The 17,045-nt window shown below is 44.6% G+C and overlaps 1 protein-coding gene across 1 annotated transcript; it reads right to left on the bottom strand.

Moving 5' to 3' along the window:
* Positions 1 to 478: 478 nt before the first annotated feature.
* On the bottom strand, positions 479 to 15,617 carry KLHL42 (kelch like family member 42). The gene is made up of 3 exons (XM_065397406.1): positions 14,449 to 15,617; positions 2,226 to 2,419; positions 479 to 930 (listed from the first exon to the last, which is right to left on the bottom strand). The coding sequence occupies exons 1-3, from the start codon at positions 15,615 to 15,617 to the stop codon at positions 479 to 481; spliced, it is 1,815 nt and encodes a 604-aa protein (XP_065253478.1).
* Positions 15,618 to 17,045: the final 1,428 nt, after the last annotated feature.

The following is a 17,045-nucleotide window of genomic DNA, read 5'->3' as shown; positions in this document are numbered from 1 at the left end:
AAAATCATTTCTCCAGCTGAGCAGACGTTCCCCATTTTGAGTTTAGTGCCCCCTGACCTGTGCTTTTTTTTTTTAAATGTAGGGAGTAGTTCATTGCCTGTCACCAACTTACATTAAAAGAACATCCAATACCTAGGGGAGCTCTTTTAAATCTTTGTGCAAATGTGCCCAGTGCCTACATGGGTGTTTCATAAGAAACTGTAGGGAGATACCAACACAGTGCTGTTGTATCTGGATTGCACACACGGCTTGGCATCATTTAAACTGAAGACAACAACAAAAAGTAAGTTTAATTGAAATTTTCAAAAATCCTGGAAACATCTCTATTAATATTGAGTTTTGCAATTTTTTTTTTTTTTTTTTTTAAACAGAACCAATATTTTATGCATAGGCTATGTGACCATGTCCCATTCAGAAATGAAAATAATTTATTTCTTCCAAAAATGACAGATGAAGTGAAAGGAAAAAAATGGTGTAATTACACTTCTATCATATTGGGCAAATATACAGAGCAGACCAACAAGTTTTGTCCAAAGGCCGGAAAGCGTCTAAGTGACTCCCAACTGTCTGAAAATATATTATACTTAAGAAAAATCCGGTGTTCCAAGCTTGTAGATGGCGTAATATCTCTGCTCATTATATAGATCCCATCATTATGGAGAGTACAAGTCAAGTTGAGACCTGATTTGGACGTGTTCTCCTTGAGGTAGAGCCATTCTCTGGTAGCAGTGTTGTAAGACTGCACTGTTAACATGTCCTCACTTTGGCTAGATTTTTGGTTAGGTCCCAGTTCATGAATACAACCCCCTACCAGGTAGATGGTTTCCTCGACAGAGAGCATCTGCTGTTTGCGAATGTGGACATCACACAACTCAAAGTTGGTCCAGCAGTCAGAGATGGGACAGTACTGCAAGATGTTCATATTCCTGTCTGAAACAAAGGAGAGATGTTTATGCAAAAACCCAAACACATCAGTAGAGGTCTATGGTATGTCAATCAGTATTACAGATTGTCTATCTGTTGTTCACACTGGTTCTAAATAATCAATGTGTCTTCCAACCCTGCTTGTCATGTGTTAACTTATTTACAAGGAAGTGTTGGATTGACAATCTTTTCCTTTTTGAGACTGGAGTCTCTGATCACTTTTTTTCTTTTGTAGAGGGTAAAATTTTAAACCACTTTTGGCACAATGATTACATGATCCAAGTGGTATGAAGGGAGTAAGGGGCTTAGTTGAATAATTCCTGTGTGTTAGCTTGTGTGTTTCTTTTTAATCTTTGGTCACTGACTGATACTTGAAAATTGCTCCACTTCCCCCTGCAGAAAATATTCTCAGGTCTCAGTCAATGCATCCTTTAACTGGGGGAAAGGGAGGGAAAGGAGAAAAATCCATGAACTCCCCTAGACCTTACCCTGCAGTTTAATTTACTTGTGAAGCACCGAGACATTACGGTGAATGGTGCTGTGGAAAACTATAGTGTGGACAAATAGAGAAGAGCTAAGTATATTTGTTTTCCTCCACAGTTCTAATACAGTAGATGCAAACAGTGTTTCCTTTTTATTTCTTTCCCCATCCATGCACCACAATCACTGATCATGTCAGCAGGAATGCACACAGCTCTGCTTTTGCCATTACAAGGTACAGGAAAGTTGCGCGGCAATGGGAGGCTAGAGCAGTGATGGAAGGAAGCAGGTTTCTATTTAACTGTATCACATAAAAACGATGGCTATTTCTGTTTATTTTCTTGGCAGAGCAATGGAAACACCAGCTTGTAACAGTTAAAAGGTGAACGGAAGTGTTTTTATTTTATTTTTTAAATGAAAAAGCGTGTTTGGGATCTTAGATTGCTAAGAGAATACATTACAATAAGAAAGTTATTTTAAAAGGAAACAAAAGGTTTTAGCTGCTGAGACCTTTGTTTCATCTGCAACCACCAAACCCCTAAAAAGGAGAAGACTGATCTGCATGCCTTGAAGTGTTTTAGGATTTGCAGAGGTGCCGAACATAAGCAATTCCTTAGAAGTCAGGCCACTTTAACTACAGGCACCCTGCTTTTAATTTTTGGCTGTCAATTATTTTCTTCCCAAGTGTTTTATCTTAGGTTATTTTCTGTATTTATTTTTAGAGCTTTCCACTTCATCTTTAAAGGCAGATTAAATTTTGGTCTTGAACAAACTGGTTTTGGTCTTTAAAAACAATAGGGTTTAAAAGAAATGTGTCTTACCTCTTGTAGTATATCCCCCAACAACATAAATTTTGCCCTTGCATTCACAAGCTGAAAATTCTGCAAGCGGGTTTGGCATAGATGCCACAAAATTCCACCAGTCGTGCTCTGGGCTGTAACACTCCACATTGGAAAGGGATTGACCGCCAATGGCATAGAGCTTTCCGTTTACAGCCAAAAGCTTAAAATTGGACCTAGAAGACACAAATTGGAGTAATGAAATAGCTAGCATGTGAAAGAAAAAACAAAGAAAGGAAAGGACATTATTTTTATGAAGGTTCCAAGATACCATTAACACTTCAAACTTGTACCATCAGCCAGTATATTATAGTCTGAACTGTTTTGTCTGTGCCCAAAATAGATTGTAAGCTCCTTGGGACAGGAACTGTATCCTTTATGTTTGTAGAGGGTTGAGAACACTGAGGGCATTCAGGAAAAAATAATAATGATGAGTCTTTTTAACGTCTTATACTTATATTTCAAATCAATACAGTTTAAATGTAGCTGTTCAGCAGAGTAATCTGTTCTAGCTGTGTTGTGTTTTGTGTGTGTGTATTCTGTTGTGAAGCACGTGTGCATTCACACACAGGCACAGACGCTCACTCGCTCGCACGTGTGCGCACACACACACACACACATACAATCTTATTCCAGTCAGAGTTCCTGGAGTTTCATGCAAAAACAGATTAATACCTGAAATTGAGCACTGTCCCTGGTCTGTGATAGTGTCTCAATAGCCCATAATAAATAGGCATTTATTTTACTACAGGGTGAATGACACCTTGCAGAAGACAAAGAGGAATATCTCCTCTCTATATTTCTCTCTTTATTTTCACCACCACAATCACCCTGAAAGTAACACATTTTGGTATTCTTCCCTTCAGTCCAGGGCTAGATAGTTTCACACCTTCCTCTGAAACCACACATTAACACAGGATGCTGAGCTCAATATACCAATAATCTGGTTTTGGTGTAACAGTATCAAAGTTCTATGTTTTCCCCTCCCAATTTAATCCACTGTGTCCTGTATATTTCACAAGCTGCAAAGGGAAACTTGCCGATGATTACGGTATCACTTTGCAACTTGTGCCTCTAAAAAAATAAAAATACAAATAAGACACATGGAGAAACATTCCAAAGACCGGGAAAAAAGGGGAGATAGGAAGACACATAAAAACTGAAGCAAAGGAGCAAGATGGGAAAGAGATCCAGAACGGGATCAATGGATAATAAAATTGCTCCTTCAGCACGACTTGTTCTGAGCCAGATCCAGCAAATTTTACTCAGGCAATAAATTCAATGGGTGAAATTTATCCCTGTGCGCTGGACCAGCATAAGGCCAATGCAATACCCCATTCAAGCCCGTAAAGGCTTTAGTGGTACATTAGCTATGTGCTGCCCTGTACACCAAAAGGTGAGTTCCACTCAGTGCAAGCATGAGGTTACAAGTCAGTAAGAATACTGCCTACGTAGATATGCATGGTTTTGTCTGAACAAAATGAATGTTGTCTGGCAGCAGATTGCCCTGCAATTTTTTTGTATTAAATATATTTGGGGAAGTGTAAGGGGGGAGGAGGGAAGTCTCCTTCTAGGTGGAATCATTTTGTTCTTGTAATCCTGAGATGGCTCTGGAAACTAAAATGCTTCTCTGAAAGAATTATTTGCTTTTGATTCTGTTTGTGCTGTCGTTTACTATTAAGTCAGTCTGCACATCTCGAATGTACAGTGATTATGTTTTCCAGCTTAAAGAATCTGGATTTAAGTGGCAATAATGGGTATGAAATGAGAGCAATTACTTGCAAAAACATTCGAGTTTCAAAGAGGAGTACCTATTTTAAATGCTATAGCAGGAAGAAAAATAAATATACACATATACACTACTGGAGTTCCATAACTGAGGAACTGTAGGTTGACTAGGAGTACATTTTAGAAATTAAGCATATCCTTTAAAATTAGTAAAATGTTAGCAAGTCTACAGTGTGTTTGTCTGCGTGTTATGGAGAGGCAGGAGCAGAGCTCTGGTCTTATAAAATTAATTCACTTGGGCATATACAATGTCTTTCACCTGATGGCCACAAGACAACTTTGCAAAGTTGGGCATTAACCCCATTTTACAGATGAGAAAGCTAACATACAGAGAAGACAAATGAATAATCCAAGGTCAGTGTCATAATGGAATAGAACTCAGGTCTTAGTCAGATTTAGCTGCTCTAATCACAAGAAAATGTGGCCCCTTGCTGCTTTAGTTGTAGGGAGATCATTAATATCACATTTGTCTGATGGCGTCTGTATAACTGGAGGCCATGTTACAAATCTAGGGAAGATTACTTTGTGAATGATGTATGGCACAACCTTTAACTTCTATTAGCCTAGAAGGGGTTCCTGTCAGATATTCGTGTAAAAGTGTTCAGATTACATATCTGATTTCAGCATTGGTTAATATGATGTTCAGAGCATACCCCTCAAATACGGGAAATCTACCTACAGCACTAACTAAAATATTTATTTTACTCACAGGCACTGATCATACTTTGTCAACGCTTGGATCCTAACTTAATAGAGAGATTGCTTTGAACAACCACTTGCCTTTGTGTGCCAATTACAGCAATTGCTTTTATGGAAAACTAACATTAGGAAAGTATTTAATGCCTTTTTAACCTTTTTTTTTAAATGTGCTTCAGCAGCTAGAAACAAGGAAAGCAAGCACCATATAACAAAACCACCTTCCCATAACCACTAGCCAGTGTTCCATGGACCACAGTTTGGGAACCACTGATCTCAATATTGGGTCAAATCCATTCCTGATGTAACTCCACTGACTTCAATGGAGTTACACCAGGAATCATACCTTTCAAATGCCCCTCATTTGGATGACAGGTTTCAGAATAGCTGCCGTGTTAGTCTGTATCCGCAAAAAGAACAGGAGTACTTGTGGCACCTTAGAGACTAACAAATTTATTTAAGCATAAGCTTTCGTGGGCTACAGCATCCAAAGAAGTGGGCTGTAGCCCACGAAAGCTTATGCTTAAATAAATTTGTTAGTCTCTAAGGTGCCACAAGTACTCCTGTTCCTCATTTGGATGTCCCTCATTTTAATCCCAAGGTTACACACAAATTTGTTGCCCCCTTATTTTTATAGCTGAAAACTATTTACATCAGCGATAGAGACTCATGAAAGTGTGATTACAGGAAGAGGTGTTTACAGGAATAAATCCCACTGCATTTTAGGTTTCCTGCATGAGTACAGTATATTCCCATTCATGGCCGAAATCCTCTCATCCAATCCCTTCCTTGCCCCCCATGTCTCTCAAGGAAAGGATTTGGTTAATACAGAGGTTTGGGTAATAGAGCAGAGATCCCCCCCCAGACAGGACTGCAAGGAGGACAACGAGCCCTCAGCTGTGGGGAAGGCCCCCCTGCTGCTGAATGGCCCTCTGTGGTCCTGCTGTGATGGGAGTGATTGAGCAGGGCCATGATAGTGGAGCTGCAGAGGGCTCCCTGCGTTGCCACAGGGCCAGTGACACCCAATCTCTGCAGGAACAAGGAAGGTTGTGGTCCACATGGGCAGAGCAGAATCCTGGCCAGGGTCTCTGCTCTGCCCCACACTTTGCACCTGCAAGAATCAGGTGTCACTGGCCCTCCAGCAGCACAGGAAGCCTGCTACAGCCCCACTATCATGGAAGTGAGTTAGTGGGGCAGAGCAGAAACCCGCAGCCAGAACTGTGAGGAGGAGTAGGACGAGCCCCCAGCTACAGGGGAGGCTACCGCGCTACTGAATAGCTCCTATCCTCTTGATTATCCAAACTCACGCTTATCCAAATAAAATCCATGTCCCCCACGCCATTCGGATGACTGAAAGTACACTGTAGTTTGTTTGTACCCTTTATTTTGGATCTTTCTCATGTATTGCATCCCACACTGGGGCCTTGGCAGAGCAAGAGATATGTCTGGGATGAATCTGGCCTTAAGGCTTTTAGAGTGGAAGTGTTTGTAGTAATTCCTGATACCCAGGAACTGGGAGTGCGGGGATGGAAATGGGGAAGAGAAGATCTCTTCAGGAGGCAGCCTGAACGTCTCCTAATCCTCTAGGATTTCACCAGGAGCAGCTCCTCGTCTCCCTGTGGAAGCCCTGCAGGTGGCAGCAGCTTAGGTACAGACTGCTCCCATAAGCACTGTTCCATATGCAGCTGCATGCTCCCAGGCTGGTGTTTACAAGGGCCTTTCAACCCTGGGATATTGTCTACCAGGGGGGGGAAAAAAACCAAAACACAACACATCACTCATTTTGGAGCAAAATAACAATTAAAAATACAGCCAAGGTTGGCTCAAAAGGCAGGGATTCTAAAGGCAAAATATTTAGTAAATTTCATTTGGCAGCGTCACTAAGTAAAACAAAAGGGAAAAGGACTCTGTTTATCACTACACAATCCCTAAAGCTCCTTGTTATCTCCCTCTCTCTTTCAGAGATAGTGTTTTTTCTCTCTAACTCCACTGGGCCCCAAGAGCATGACTTTCCATGTGAAGTTACTTCTTCGTAACCAGGGATCCTCATTTTCCATCATAAAAAAGCCAAAATTCTGATTTAACCCCCAAAAGTCCACCTTTTCCCATGATTAAAAAGAAACTCTGAATTTCAGTTTCCCTAGCCACAATATATACAGTTATCAATTGAACACAATGTTTTTTTGTGGTAGCCGTGTTAGTCTGTATCAGCAAAAAAACAGAGGAGTCCTTGTGGCACCTTAGAGACTAACAAATTTATTTGGGCATAAGCTTTTGTGGGCTAAAACCCACTTCATCAGATGTATGAAGTAAAAAATACAGGAGCAGGTATAAATACATGAAAGGATGTGGGTTGCTTTACCAAGTGTTAAGTCAGTCTAACGATATAAATCAATTAACAGCAGGATACCAAGGGAGGAGAAATAACTTTTGAAGTGGTAAGAGAGTGGCCCATTACAGTTGACAAGAAGGTGTGAATAACGGTAGGGAGAAATTAGTATTGGGGAAATTAAGTTTAGGTTTTGTAATGACCCAACCACTCCCAGTCTTTATTCAGGCCTAATCTGATGGTATCTAGTTTGCAAATTAATTCCAGTTCTGCAGCTTCACGTTGGAGTCTGTTTTTAAAGTTTTTTTGTTGAAGAATTGCCACTTTGAGGTCTGTTATTGAGTGAGCAGAGAGATTGAAGTGTTCTCCTACTAGTTTTTGAATGTTATGATTCCTGATGTCAGATTTGTGTCCATTTATTCTTTTGCCTAGAGACTGTCCATTTTTTCCAGTGTACATGGCAGAGGGGCATTGCTGGCATATGATGGCATATATCACATTGGTAGATGTGCAGGTGAACGAGCCACGGATGGTGTGGCTGATGTGGTTAGGTCCTATGATGGTGTCCCTTGAATAGATATGTGGACAGAGTTGGCACCGGGGTTTGTAGCAGGGTTTGGTTCCTGGGTTGGTGTTTTTGTTGTGTGGCGTGTAGTTGCTGGTGAGTATTTGCTTCAGGTTGGGAGGCTGTCTGTAACCAACTACACACCACACAACAAAAACACCAACCCAGGAACCAAACCCTGCTACAAACCCTGGTGCCTACAAACCTAACCACATCAGCCACACCATCTGGGGCTTTTTCACCTGCATATCTACCAATGTGATATATGCCATCACGTGCCAGCAATGCCCCTCTGCCATGTACACTGGAAAAACCGGACAGTCTCTATGCAAAAGAATAAATGGACACAAATCTGACATCAGGAATCATAACATTCAAAAACCAGTAGGAGAACACTTCAATCTCTCTTGTCATTCAATAACAGACCTCAAAGTGGCAATTCTTCAACAAAAAAAACCTTCAAAAACAGTCTCCAACGTGAAGCTGCAGAACTGGAATTAATTTGCAAAGTAGATACCATCAGATTAGGCCTGAATAAAGACTGGGAGTGGTTGGGTCATTACAAAACCTAAACTTAATTTCCCCAATACTAATTTCTCCCTACTGTTATTCACACCTTCTTGTCAACTGTCTGTAATGGGCCACTCTCTTACCACTTCAAAAGTTATTTCTCCTCCCTTGGTATCCTGCTGTTAATTGATTTATATCGTTAGACTGACTTAACACTTGGTAAAGCAACCCACATCCTTTCATGTATTTATACCTGCTCCTGTATCTTTTACTTCATACATCTGATGAAGTGGGTTCTAGCCCCCGAAAGCTTATGCCCAAATACATTTGTTAGTCTCTAAGGTGCCACAAGGACTCCTCGGTTTTTTAAATGTTTTTCTGATACACAGTAGAACCTCATTTATCCGAGCCTCCGTTGTCCAGCTCTCTGTATTAACCAAACCACTAGCTGCCTGGGGCTGACAGGAACGGAGCTTGGGCAGTCAGCTGGCGACCCTCCTCCCCATCTTAAAATAAGGGATAGAAAGCTCTTTGCCAGTTCTCCTGATGATCTGATTTTTTGATTATCCGATCCGGCCCTGGTCCCGATTAGATCAGATAAAACGGGGTTCCACTGGAAATTTAAAGCACATTCAAAAAATAACCACAAGAGGGGGAGGTTGTGCACACTGAATAAGTGACACTGATACTTTCAGTAAAATTTAATTCATATATGTTTTTATTGTTTCACAAAATATAAAAACTAAAAATTGTCTGAAAAAAGGCAAATTTCGTGTTTTTCTGTGGCTAATGGATTTCTAGGATCCCCGCTCATAACACTCAAACCAGTTCTATAAAGATGATGTTTCAGTACATCAGTGCTTGTTGAACAACTTAACCACAGAGGTAGTAAGTACTGTATGATCTAGTGGACAGGGCCCGGCCCTGGACGAGCTCTCAAGAGACCTGGGTTAAACTCAGCCACAAACTTCCTGCATGACACTTACCAAGCCCTTAATCTGCCCTGTGCATCAGTTCCCCATCTGTAAAATGGGGATAACACTGCTCTACCAAACACGGATTTTTATCTTCTCAACACTTATTACTGATTGTGAGGCACTTCGTTACTATGGTGATGAGACACATAAATAGCTGGCTAGATCACGGCTATAAACTGGATTGGAATTACTAGTAAATAATCTTTAGGACCTGATTATAAAATCCAGGACATTTTTAAGGGCAGGGCAATCCTTTTATTAGTAGCCACTCAGCACAATGAATTACCTTACTCCTAAACTTACATCTTTTGGCCATGAAGTATTTCAGTTCACTTGGGACCCTGCCTCAGCATATGCAACATTGATCCATGGAATATTATAGTACCAATTGATCCAAGCTCCCTTCAACAGAGGAACATGTGACTGCCCTTCCTTGGAAGCATGCTGAGCAAATGGCCTGTTTATCTGACTAAGACTCAACACACCACTCCTGGAGGGATTCTGCATTCACTGCACATGTGCAGAATTCATGCCCCCCCCCCCAGATTTCTTTGCTTCCCCGCAGAAAAATGACTTCTGACAGGAAAGTTCAGGGAAGCTGCAAGAGCAGTCATGCGCCCCTCCCGGGCTGCACAGGCTGGTTGGCTCGGAGCAGCCGGTAGAGACGTAAATCACCACCGGGAGGGTGGGGCTAGGCAGTCATGCAAGAGAGAAAGAGAGAGACACTCTGTCCCTCTCGCTCGCAATTGCAGCATGCTCAGAGTGGAGGGGCAGGGCTTCAGGATGTTTCTGAGGAGGCAGGCATGGGGCAGGCTCTGTCCCCTGAGGCAGAGCAGACTGTAGCAGCCTGCCTGCTTAGTGAATTGTTCCTATTGTCTTTATGCTTTCCCCCAGGAATATAAAACAGGTGTACAATTTTAAGGCTCCTTCACATTGCCAGAGGGGTGTAAAGGACAGTATGGCCTTATAAACGTTTATGGTGCTTTCGTGATTAGAATTGGTATAAATGTTTGGACTGAAAAAATTTCCTATCAAAATGTGTCCATGAACTGTTTGCTACTGACATTTCTGGAGATGGTCAGTAGCCATTATAAATTGTGAGTTTGATTCCCCAGCCCTCACTTTCTCTTCAGTTGCCTATGATGTAACACTGAGCATATATATGGCTGCATATATTTGTTGACTAATAACTAGAAATAAAGGGTCAAACCTAGCTATGTTACTATTAAGCAGGGCTTTGGAGCGGAGCCCAGAGCTGGAGCGCGGAGCAGCTCCGGACCAGTGGAGCTGCAGGTTTTTGCCTGGAGTTGGAGCGGAGCCGGAGCATAGCTCCAAAGCCCTGCTATTAAGCAAGGGGGGGTTGGGGATTTCCTGCAATGCTCCCCACTCCCATTCTCCATCCATTCTATAAATTACCGAAATAATTGAAACCAGAGTGATTATACTGTGTTATTTTGACAAATAAAATATGCAGAATTTTAAAAGATTGTGCAGAATTTTTAGGCACAGAATTCCCCCAGGAGTAACACACTAAAAATATAATGTACAATGAACCATGCTCTTATTGCAGCATCTCTCTGTGTAGCATAAATGCCATGAAGCTTTAGGACTGCTTTGGCTGAGGCAGTGTCTTCACCTTTGTTATACAGCCCTCCGTTTAGAGGTGGGACTGTTCAACTGCTATTCCATTCTGACGCATGGCATACATCTTCAGACATGTGATTAAAAAGACAAGTGTACGGGGGATGTTGTAAAGTACACAAGACTTTAAAACCACAAGCCCAATCTACTCTATGCAGGCATTAAAGTCTCCAGGCATGTTTCGTAAAAACAGACCTTTGAAAGAGTCCCCTTGGCAAAAGTTCCCCCCGACTGTTTGGTCAGAGTGTTGCGTGTTCATTGGTTGCCACTATATACCCAAGAGGCAGAAGCATTTCTGTAGAATTGTCTCAGGTTGACGAGAATCCAGGATCTCAAGAGAAGAGAGACTACTGCAAGGATTATGATCTGCTGGATTACCCTTGTCTTCAATTCTCCACAGCTAGCGGCAAGGCATCCTCAGGGAAAGCCCCACATGTTGAGAGTCCTAAGATGTGGTCTTAGTTTGCATGGCAAACACATTGTATTTTCAGCAGGGCCCTTGCCAGATTTAAATGCAGAAGTTGGATGGTGCATGGTGAACGAGACAGGGCCCTCTGGAATAGGAAGAATGGTCTTGTGGTTAAGAACCTGATGAGACCTTGGAGATCTGGTATTTATTCTTGCTTCTGCCACTGATTTCTTTTGTAATCTTGATCAACTCACTTAAATCTATGTACTCCAGTTCCACATTTGTAAAATAACTCCCCATTACTCACAGGGTTATTGTAAGGATAATGTCTCTGATGCTTCATTAAATTAATGCTTATAAAATGCTAAAATACTATGGCAATAAAGCCCATAAAAAACCCAAGCAAGCAAGCTACAAAGAGAGAAGAGTCAGGCTTTCAAAAGCTTGTTGGCTTGATTCATAACTAGGATGGGAGATTCTGAGGCAGGACAGTGCATTCATTGTTGGTCCTTTTATGTTGTAATACCCGTACTTTCTTGTTTGTTTCATTGATATAAGATGTCCAAGTGTTTGGCCTTTGGCATCATAAAATATAAGCAATCAATCAATGCATTCAGATTAGAGTAGGACTGCTCCTGCAGAACTTGATAAGAGAATAGAGCTAAGATTTTTTTTTAAAAAGATGCCTAAAGTTGATGCCTAAATCCATTCTTAGGCACCTAAATAAGTGGCCTAAAGTCACAGGGTGCTGGGCACTTTTGAAAGCAAGGCCACTTATTTAGGAGCCTAAAGATGGGTTTAGGACCCTAACTTTAAGCACCCTTTTAAAAAAATCTTGGCCTACATTTTTATCTAGTGTCATTTCTCTCATGGAGCAAAAAAAAAAAAAGAAAAAAGAAAAAAAAAGAAAAATGAGGTTAATACAATATTAAGATATCACCATTTCTTTTAAAGTCTCAGGAAATGCATGCTTTAGAGTCTCTACGGCAATATTAACTCAGGCATGTTGCACATCCTTTATAGTTTGTGATATACATTAAACACGAGAGTAAATTACAGGTAAACTCTGACTATGCACATGACGCAGGGAACATCTGAAATTTTATCATAATATCAATTTCACAAACTAATTTGGGATAACCCAAAATTTAGATAATCGGATTGTCAGGTTTACCTGTATTATCTTATACAACAACAAACAAGGAAAATGGGAAGAGAAAATGCACTACATATATGCAACATGTCCAACTTGCTGCTGCTGCATGAACCTTTAATTTTGCATTTCCTGACTTTTTAAACATTTTAATTTGCACAGGCTTAATGTTTCTGCACTTAGGTGTTTTAAATAGGAAAAAGAAAAAGAAAAAAGAAAGAAAGATATAGTACCAATGCATGTTTCTCAGAGGCAAATTTGTTTCTTGTAAATACTTAGAAGACTAGGGATCAACTTCTCTCTAGGTCAAGAGGATAAAGGGTTAGTCTTGGGATTAGTTTCCTACTCAAAGAGGCAGAGGAAAGAGAAAAAGGGATGCCTGCAGGGCCTGATCCATGCAGCAGTGGTGGAATTAGGGGTGCTAACGCACCCCCTGGCTTGATGCACTTAAACACCAAATACATGGTTTCCATGATCAGCGCCCCCACTATAAAATTGTCCCAGCACCCCTGGAGCCACGTAAGCATGAATGTTATATCCAATAGCAATTTAAGGCCAATAAATACATTAAATCATTTCAGATACAATGAATTAAAAAAGGGTGGGGGGAGGACAGCTGGTCAGGAGTGGGACGGTACAGGTGAAAAAACACTAAAAGATATTGTTTTGAAAAGCACACACTTGTAGTGCAGCAGAAGCATGGGATGTAGTAAATCTCTCCTGTCATGCTCATCTTACAACTAAAGGCTCCAATCCTGCAATTTGATCAATGTAGGATCCATGCTCAGGTATTGACTTCAATAGGACACTGCATGGGTTGACCCTTATGCCTACGCAGAATTCCACTGAAGTCAAGTGTTCTGCACCTACACAGAAGTCTACTTGCAAAGATGAGAATGCAGAATCAGGGCCTATTAAAATCTTCCAGTTTTCAAATACTCAATGAGGACTATTTACATACCAAATTTTAGAGTTCAGCTGTTTTTGCTGTAAACTGTTTTTTTTTTTTTAAAAAAAGAATGTTGAGAATGTATGTATTCATTAAATATATTCCGTTTTATAATAAGAATTTAAAAAAGAAAACCTAAACTTTCCCTTAGTTTTGTCTAGTCTTGCAGCTTTAACAACTTGTAAAATAGTGTAATTGCATAATTCTATTGGTGATTCTATGAAGCATGCACCAGCTGGAAACACATACAAGCTGTGAAACATTTACACCTCTACCCCAATATAACGTGACCCGATATAACACGAATTCGGATATAACGCGGTAAAGCAGCGCTCCGGGGAGGTGGGGCTGCGCACTCCAGTGGATTAAAGCAAGTTCGATATAACGCGGTTTCACCTATAATGCGGTAAGATTTTTTGGCTCCCGAGGACAGCGTTATATCGAGGTAGAGGTGTACCTTTTTTCTAATTGTCATTATCAATTACTTTATGAAAAATCAATAAAAAACTAATCACAAAAAATACTGAGTTACATGGGCCACTTCCACTGACAATTATAATACAATTATGGTCTACTTCATCAGCTTTTAAAAACAATATAAGAAGCAGGAAGAGGGGGTTGATGATAGAAGGAACCAATTTCAGCAAACATTTTCCTCAGGTATACTAAACGATACGCTCTCTGGGGCAGGGACTGTGGTTTTATAGCATGTGTGTACAGTGCCTAGCACAACGTCTAACTGCCGTGATACAAATAGTAATCTGTTTGGTGGATCTTGACTCAGACGTTCTGCACTCCATACATGCATGGCATTGATGCCAACAGGATTCTATGCGTATAAGAAGACCACATTACTGAGCCAAAATGTGCCATGCAGAGACTGGGAGGAGGCTTTTGTCTTCATTATTTTACCAAGAATTTCTGTTTTAAACAAAGACAGATATTTAAAGACTACAAAGCCTACTGGACCCTAGAGGCCTGGTTCATCACCCCCCTCCTCCTTGGATACTATCATTAACACCAGCAAAAAGGAAGAGAATGGGAGAGTCAAGCACTGCTTACGCTGATGGAGTTGACTCCACAAGGAGCAGGGCAGTGGTGAATCAGGCCCTGCATCTTGTGTAGGTATTGACACTAGACCCAGACTCAATAGGATATATCTTGTTAATTCACCATGTGGGGGTTTACCTCTTTTGGTTCATTGAAGCTATCTGACTCCATTCATTTATGCAGGGGTTATAACAGTGGGCAGCCGATATCTCTTGACTGGTGATCCTATAGCCCCCGATGACAAACAGGTAGTTGTCCAGCATCGCCGACCCGTAGCCTCTGACATTCATGAGATCCAGGGGCAGGTTGTTGGCCAAGGGCAGCCACCTCTGGGCCACCTCATCGTACCTCAGCATGGACCAAGGAGCTTCCTCCTGCAGGTGGCGGCGCGGGGCCAGGCCCAGAGAGGAGGCACCCATGAAGTCTCCAATAGCCAGGAGGGTGGCGGTGCCCTTCATCCGCCTCTCCATCAGCTGCTGCCGGAGGGCGCTGGGCAGGAGGAGGTGGGGACGGGCCTCAGGTCTCCGCAGCACCTGATGGTAATGGGCAGCCATGAAGTCCAGGCAGGCGTCCTGCAGGTCCTGGAGGCCATAGACCTGGGCTAGGCGGTGCAGCTCCAGGCAGTTGCCCAGCCTCACCCGGGAGAGGAGCAGGCGCAGCAGGGGGGTGACCTGCAGGTAGGAGGCGGCCTCGATCAGCTCCTCCAGCAGAGGGGGCTCCTGCTCCCCACCCTCCTCCTGCTCCAGCCGGGCCAGGCACGAGGTGTTGATGAAGTCCAGCACCAACTCCAGCCCCAGGGCGCTGAGCCCCCCGCGCAGCTGCTGCTCCTCCTGCCCCTGCCCTGCCTCCCGCATGCCCGAGCGGAACAGGGCGCGGAAATAGTCGCTCTGCTCGATCAGCTTCCTCTTGCAGACCGGGTAGCACCTGTCCCCCAGCCGGATCCGCACCACCTCCTCCCCGCCCGCCCCAGCCTCCCCCGCCGGCGGCTCCGCGCGGGACATGGCCCGCTCCGGCCCCGGGCTCCACCTCCGGCTCCTTCCTTGCCCGCTGCCGGGTTGGGAGGGGAGCGCACGCCGGGAGACGCAGCCGCTGCAAGGGCGGGGGGACGTGCCAGCGCCCGGGCTGGGGGATGGTTCCTCTGGCGGCGGCCTCAGCCCCCGTCCCGGCGGCGTCCTGCAGCGCTCAGGCCTAAAAAGGCAACATTGGAGCGCGCAGCCCGGGCCCCGCTCAGCCGGTTGGGAACCAGCGTCTCTAGGCACCAGCTGCCGCAGCCTCCCGGCCGGAGAGGGATTTAAAACGCTCTCCATTTTGTGCGCCTGGCTGGAGCACACCTAGCCCCAGCGCCAGCCTCTCCAGCACAGGCCGCAGGGGGCCAAGGTCAGCCCTGAGCTGCCTTCCCCTGGCAGTGCCCATCCCGGGTGTAAGTAACTCAGCAGCACAGAGTGGGTCTGAGAGGCGTTTAAACCTGCTTTAAAAGCAATTTAAAATGAGGGAGTTTCTGGTCTAACACCCTCTGCTCTTTCTCGCTGTAAAAAGGGGACCTGGCTGCTCTGATGTTATATGGCTCCTATAAAAACTGAGCTGATGGAAGAGGAAGGGTGGACTTGTAGTTAAGGCACCATACTGCCACTTGGGCCAGCTGGCTGTAATTCATAGCAATGCCCCAGCCTTCCTGTTTCATCCCAGGGATACTAGTAGCCCATTTCTCCCAGGGCTGCCCGGGGGGGGGGGCAAGTGGGGCAATTTGCCCCGGGCCCTGCAGGGGCCCCACGAGAGTTTTTCGGGACCCCTGGAGCGGGGTCCTTCACTTGTTCTGGGGGCCCCGGAAAACTCTCGCGGGGCCCGGCCCCCTGGAGCTTCTTCCGCTCTGGGTCTTCGGCGGCAATTTGGCGGCGGGGGGTCCTTCCGCTCCGGGACCCGCAGCCGAAGTGCCCCGAAGACCCGCGGCGGGGGGGTCCTTCCACCCTGGGACCCGCTGCCGAAGTGCCGGGTCTTCGGCGGCAATTCGGCGGCGGGGGCCCCCTGAATCCTCTGGGCGGCCCTGATTTCTCCCACTCTGCGGCTGTCTTGGCTATATTGATTGTAAGCTCTTTGGGGCAGGGACTGTCTCTTAGCTGTGTTGTTTGTATGGTGCCTAGGACAGTGGGGCTCTGATCTTGGTTGAGGCTGTGACAGCATACACCCCTTACACCTTAGGGGGGGAGGGGGCAAACTACGGCCTGGTGACCACATCCAGCCTGTCAGATGTTTTAATCCGGCCCTCAAGCTCCCGCTGGGGAGTGGGGTCTGGGGCTTGCCCCGCTCCGTGCCATGGCTCCGCACAGCTCCCAGAAGCAGTGGCATGTCCCCCCTCCAGCTCCTAAGTGTAGGGGGAGCCAGGGGCTCTGCACGCTGCCCCTGCCCCAAGCGCCGCCCCCGCAGCTCCTATTGGCCAGGAACGGCGGCCAATGGGAGCTGCAGGGGCAGCGCCTACGGAAGGGGAAGTGTGCGGAGCCCCCTGGCTGCCCCTACGCGTAAGAGCTGGAAGAGGGAAATGCCGCTGCTTTGGGGAGCTGCTTGAGGTAAGTGCTGCCCGGAGCCTGCGCCCCAACCCCCTCCTGCGCCCCAACCCCCTCCTGCCCTCTGAGACCCTTGGTCCCAGCCCAGAGCACCCTCCTAGACCCACAGCCCCAGCTGGAGCCCTAACCTCCACTTCGCACCCCAATCCCTTGCCCCAGTCCAGAGCCTCTTCCCAC

This window comes from Emys orbicularis, chromosome 1 (genome assembly GCF_028017835.1).
Source record: "Emys orbicularis isolate rEmyOrb1 chromosome 1, rEmyOrb1.hap1, whole genome shotgun sequence".
In the NCBI taxonomy this organism is placed as follows: domain Eukaryota; kingdom Metazoa; phylum Chordata; order Testudines; family Emydidae; genus Emys; species Emys orbicularis.
Note: the sequence above shows the minus strand (reverse complement) of the source record. Positions and strands in the feature narration are given on the sequence as shown.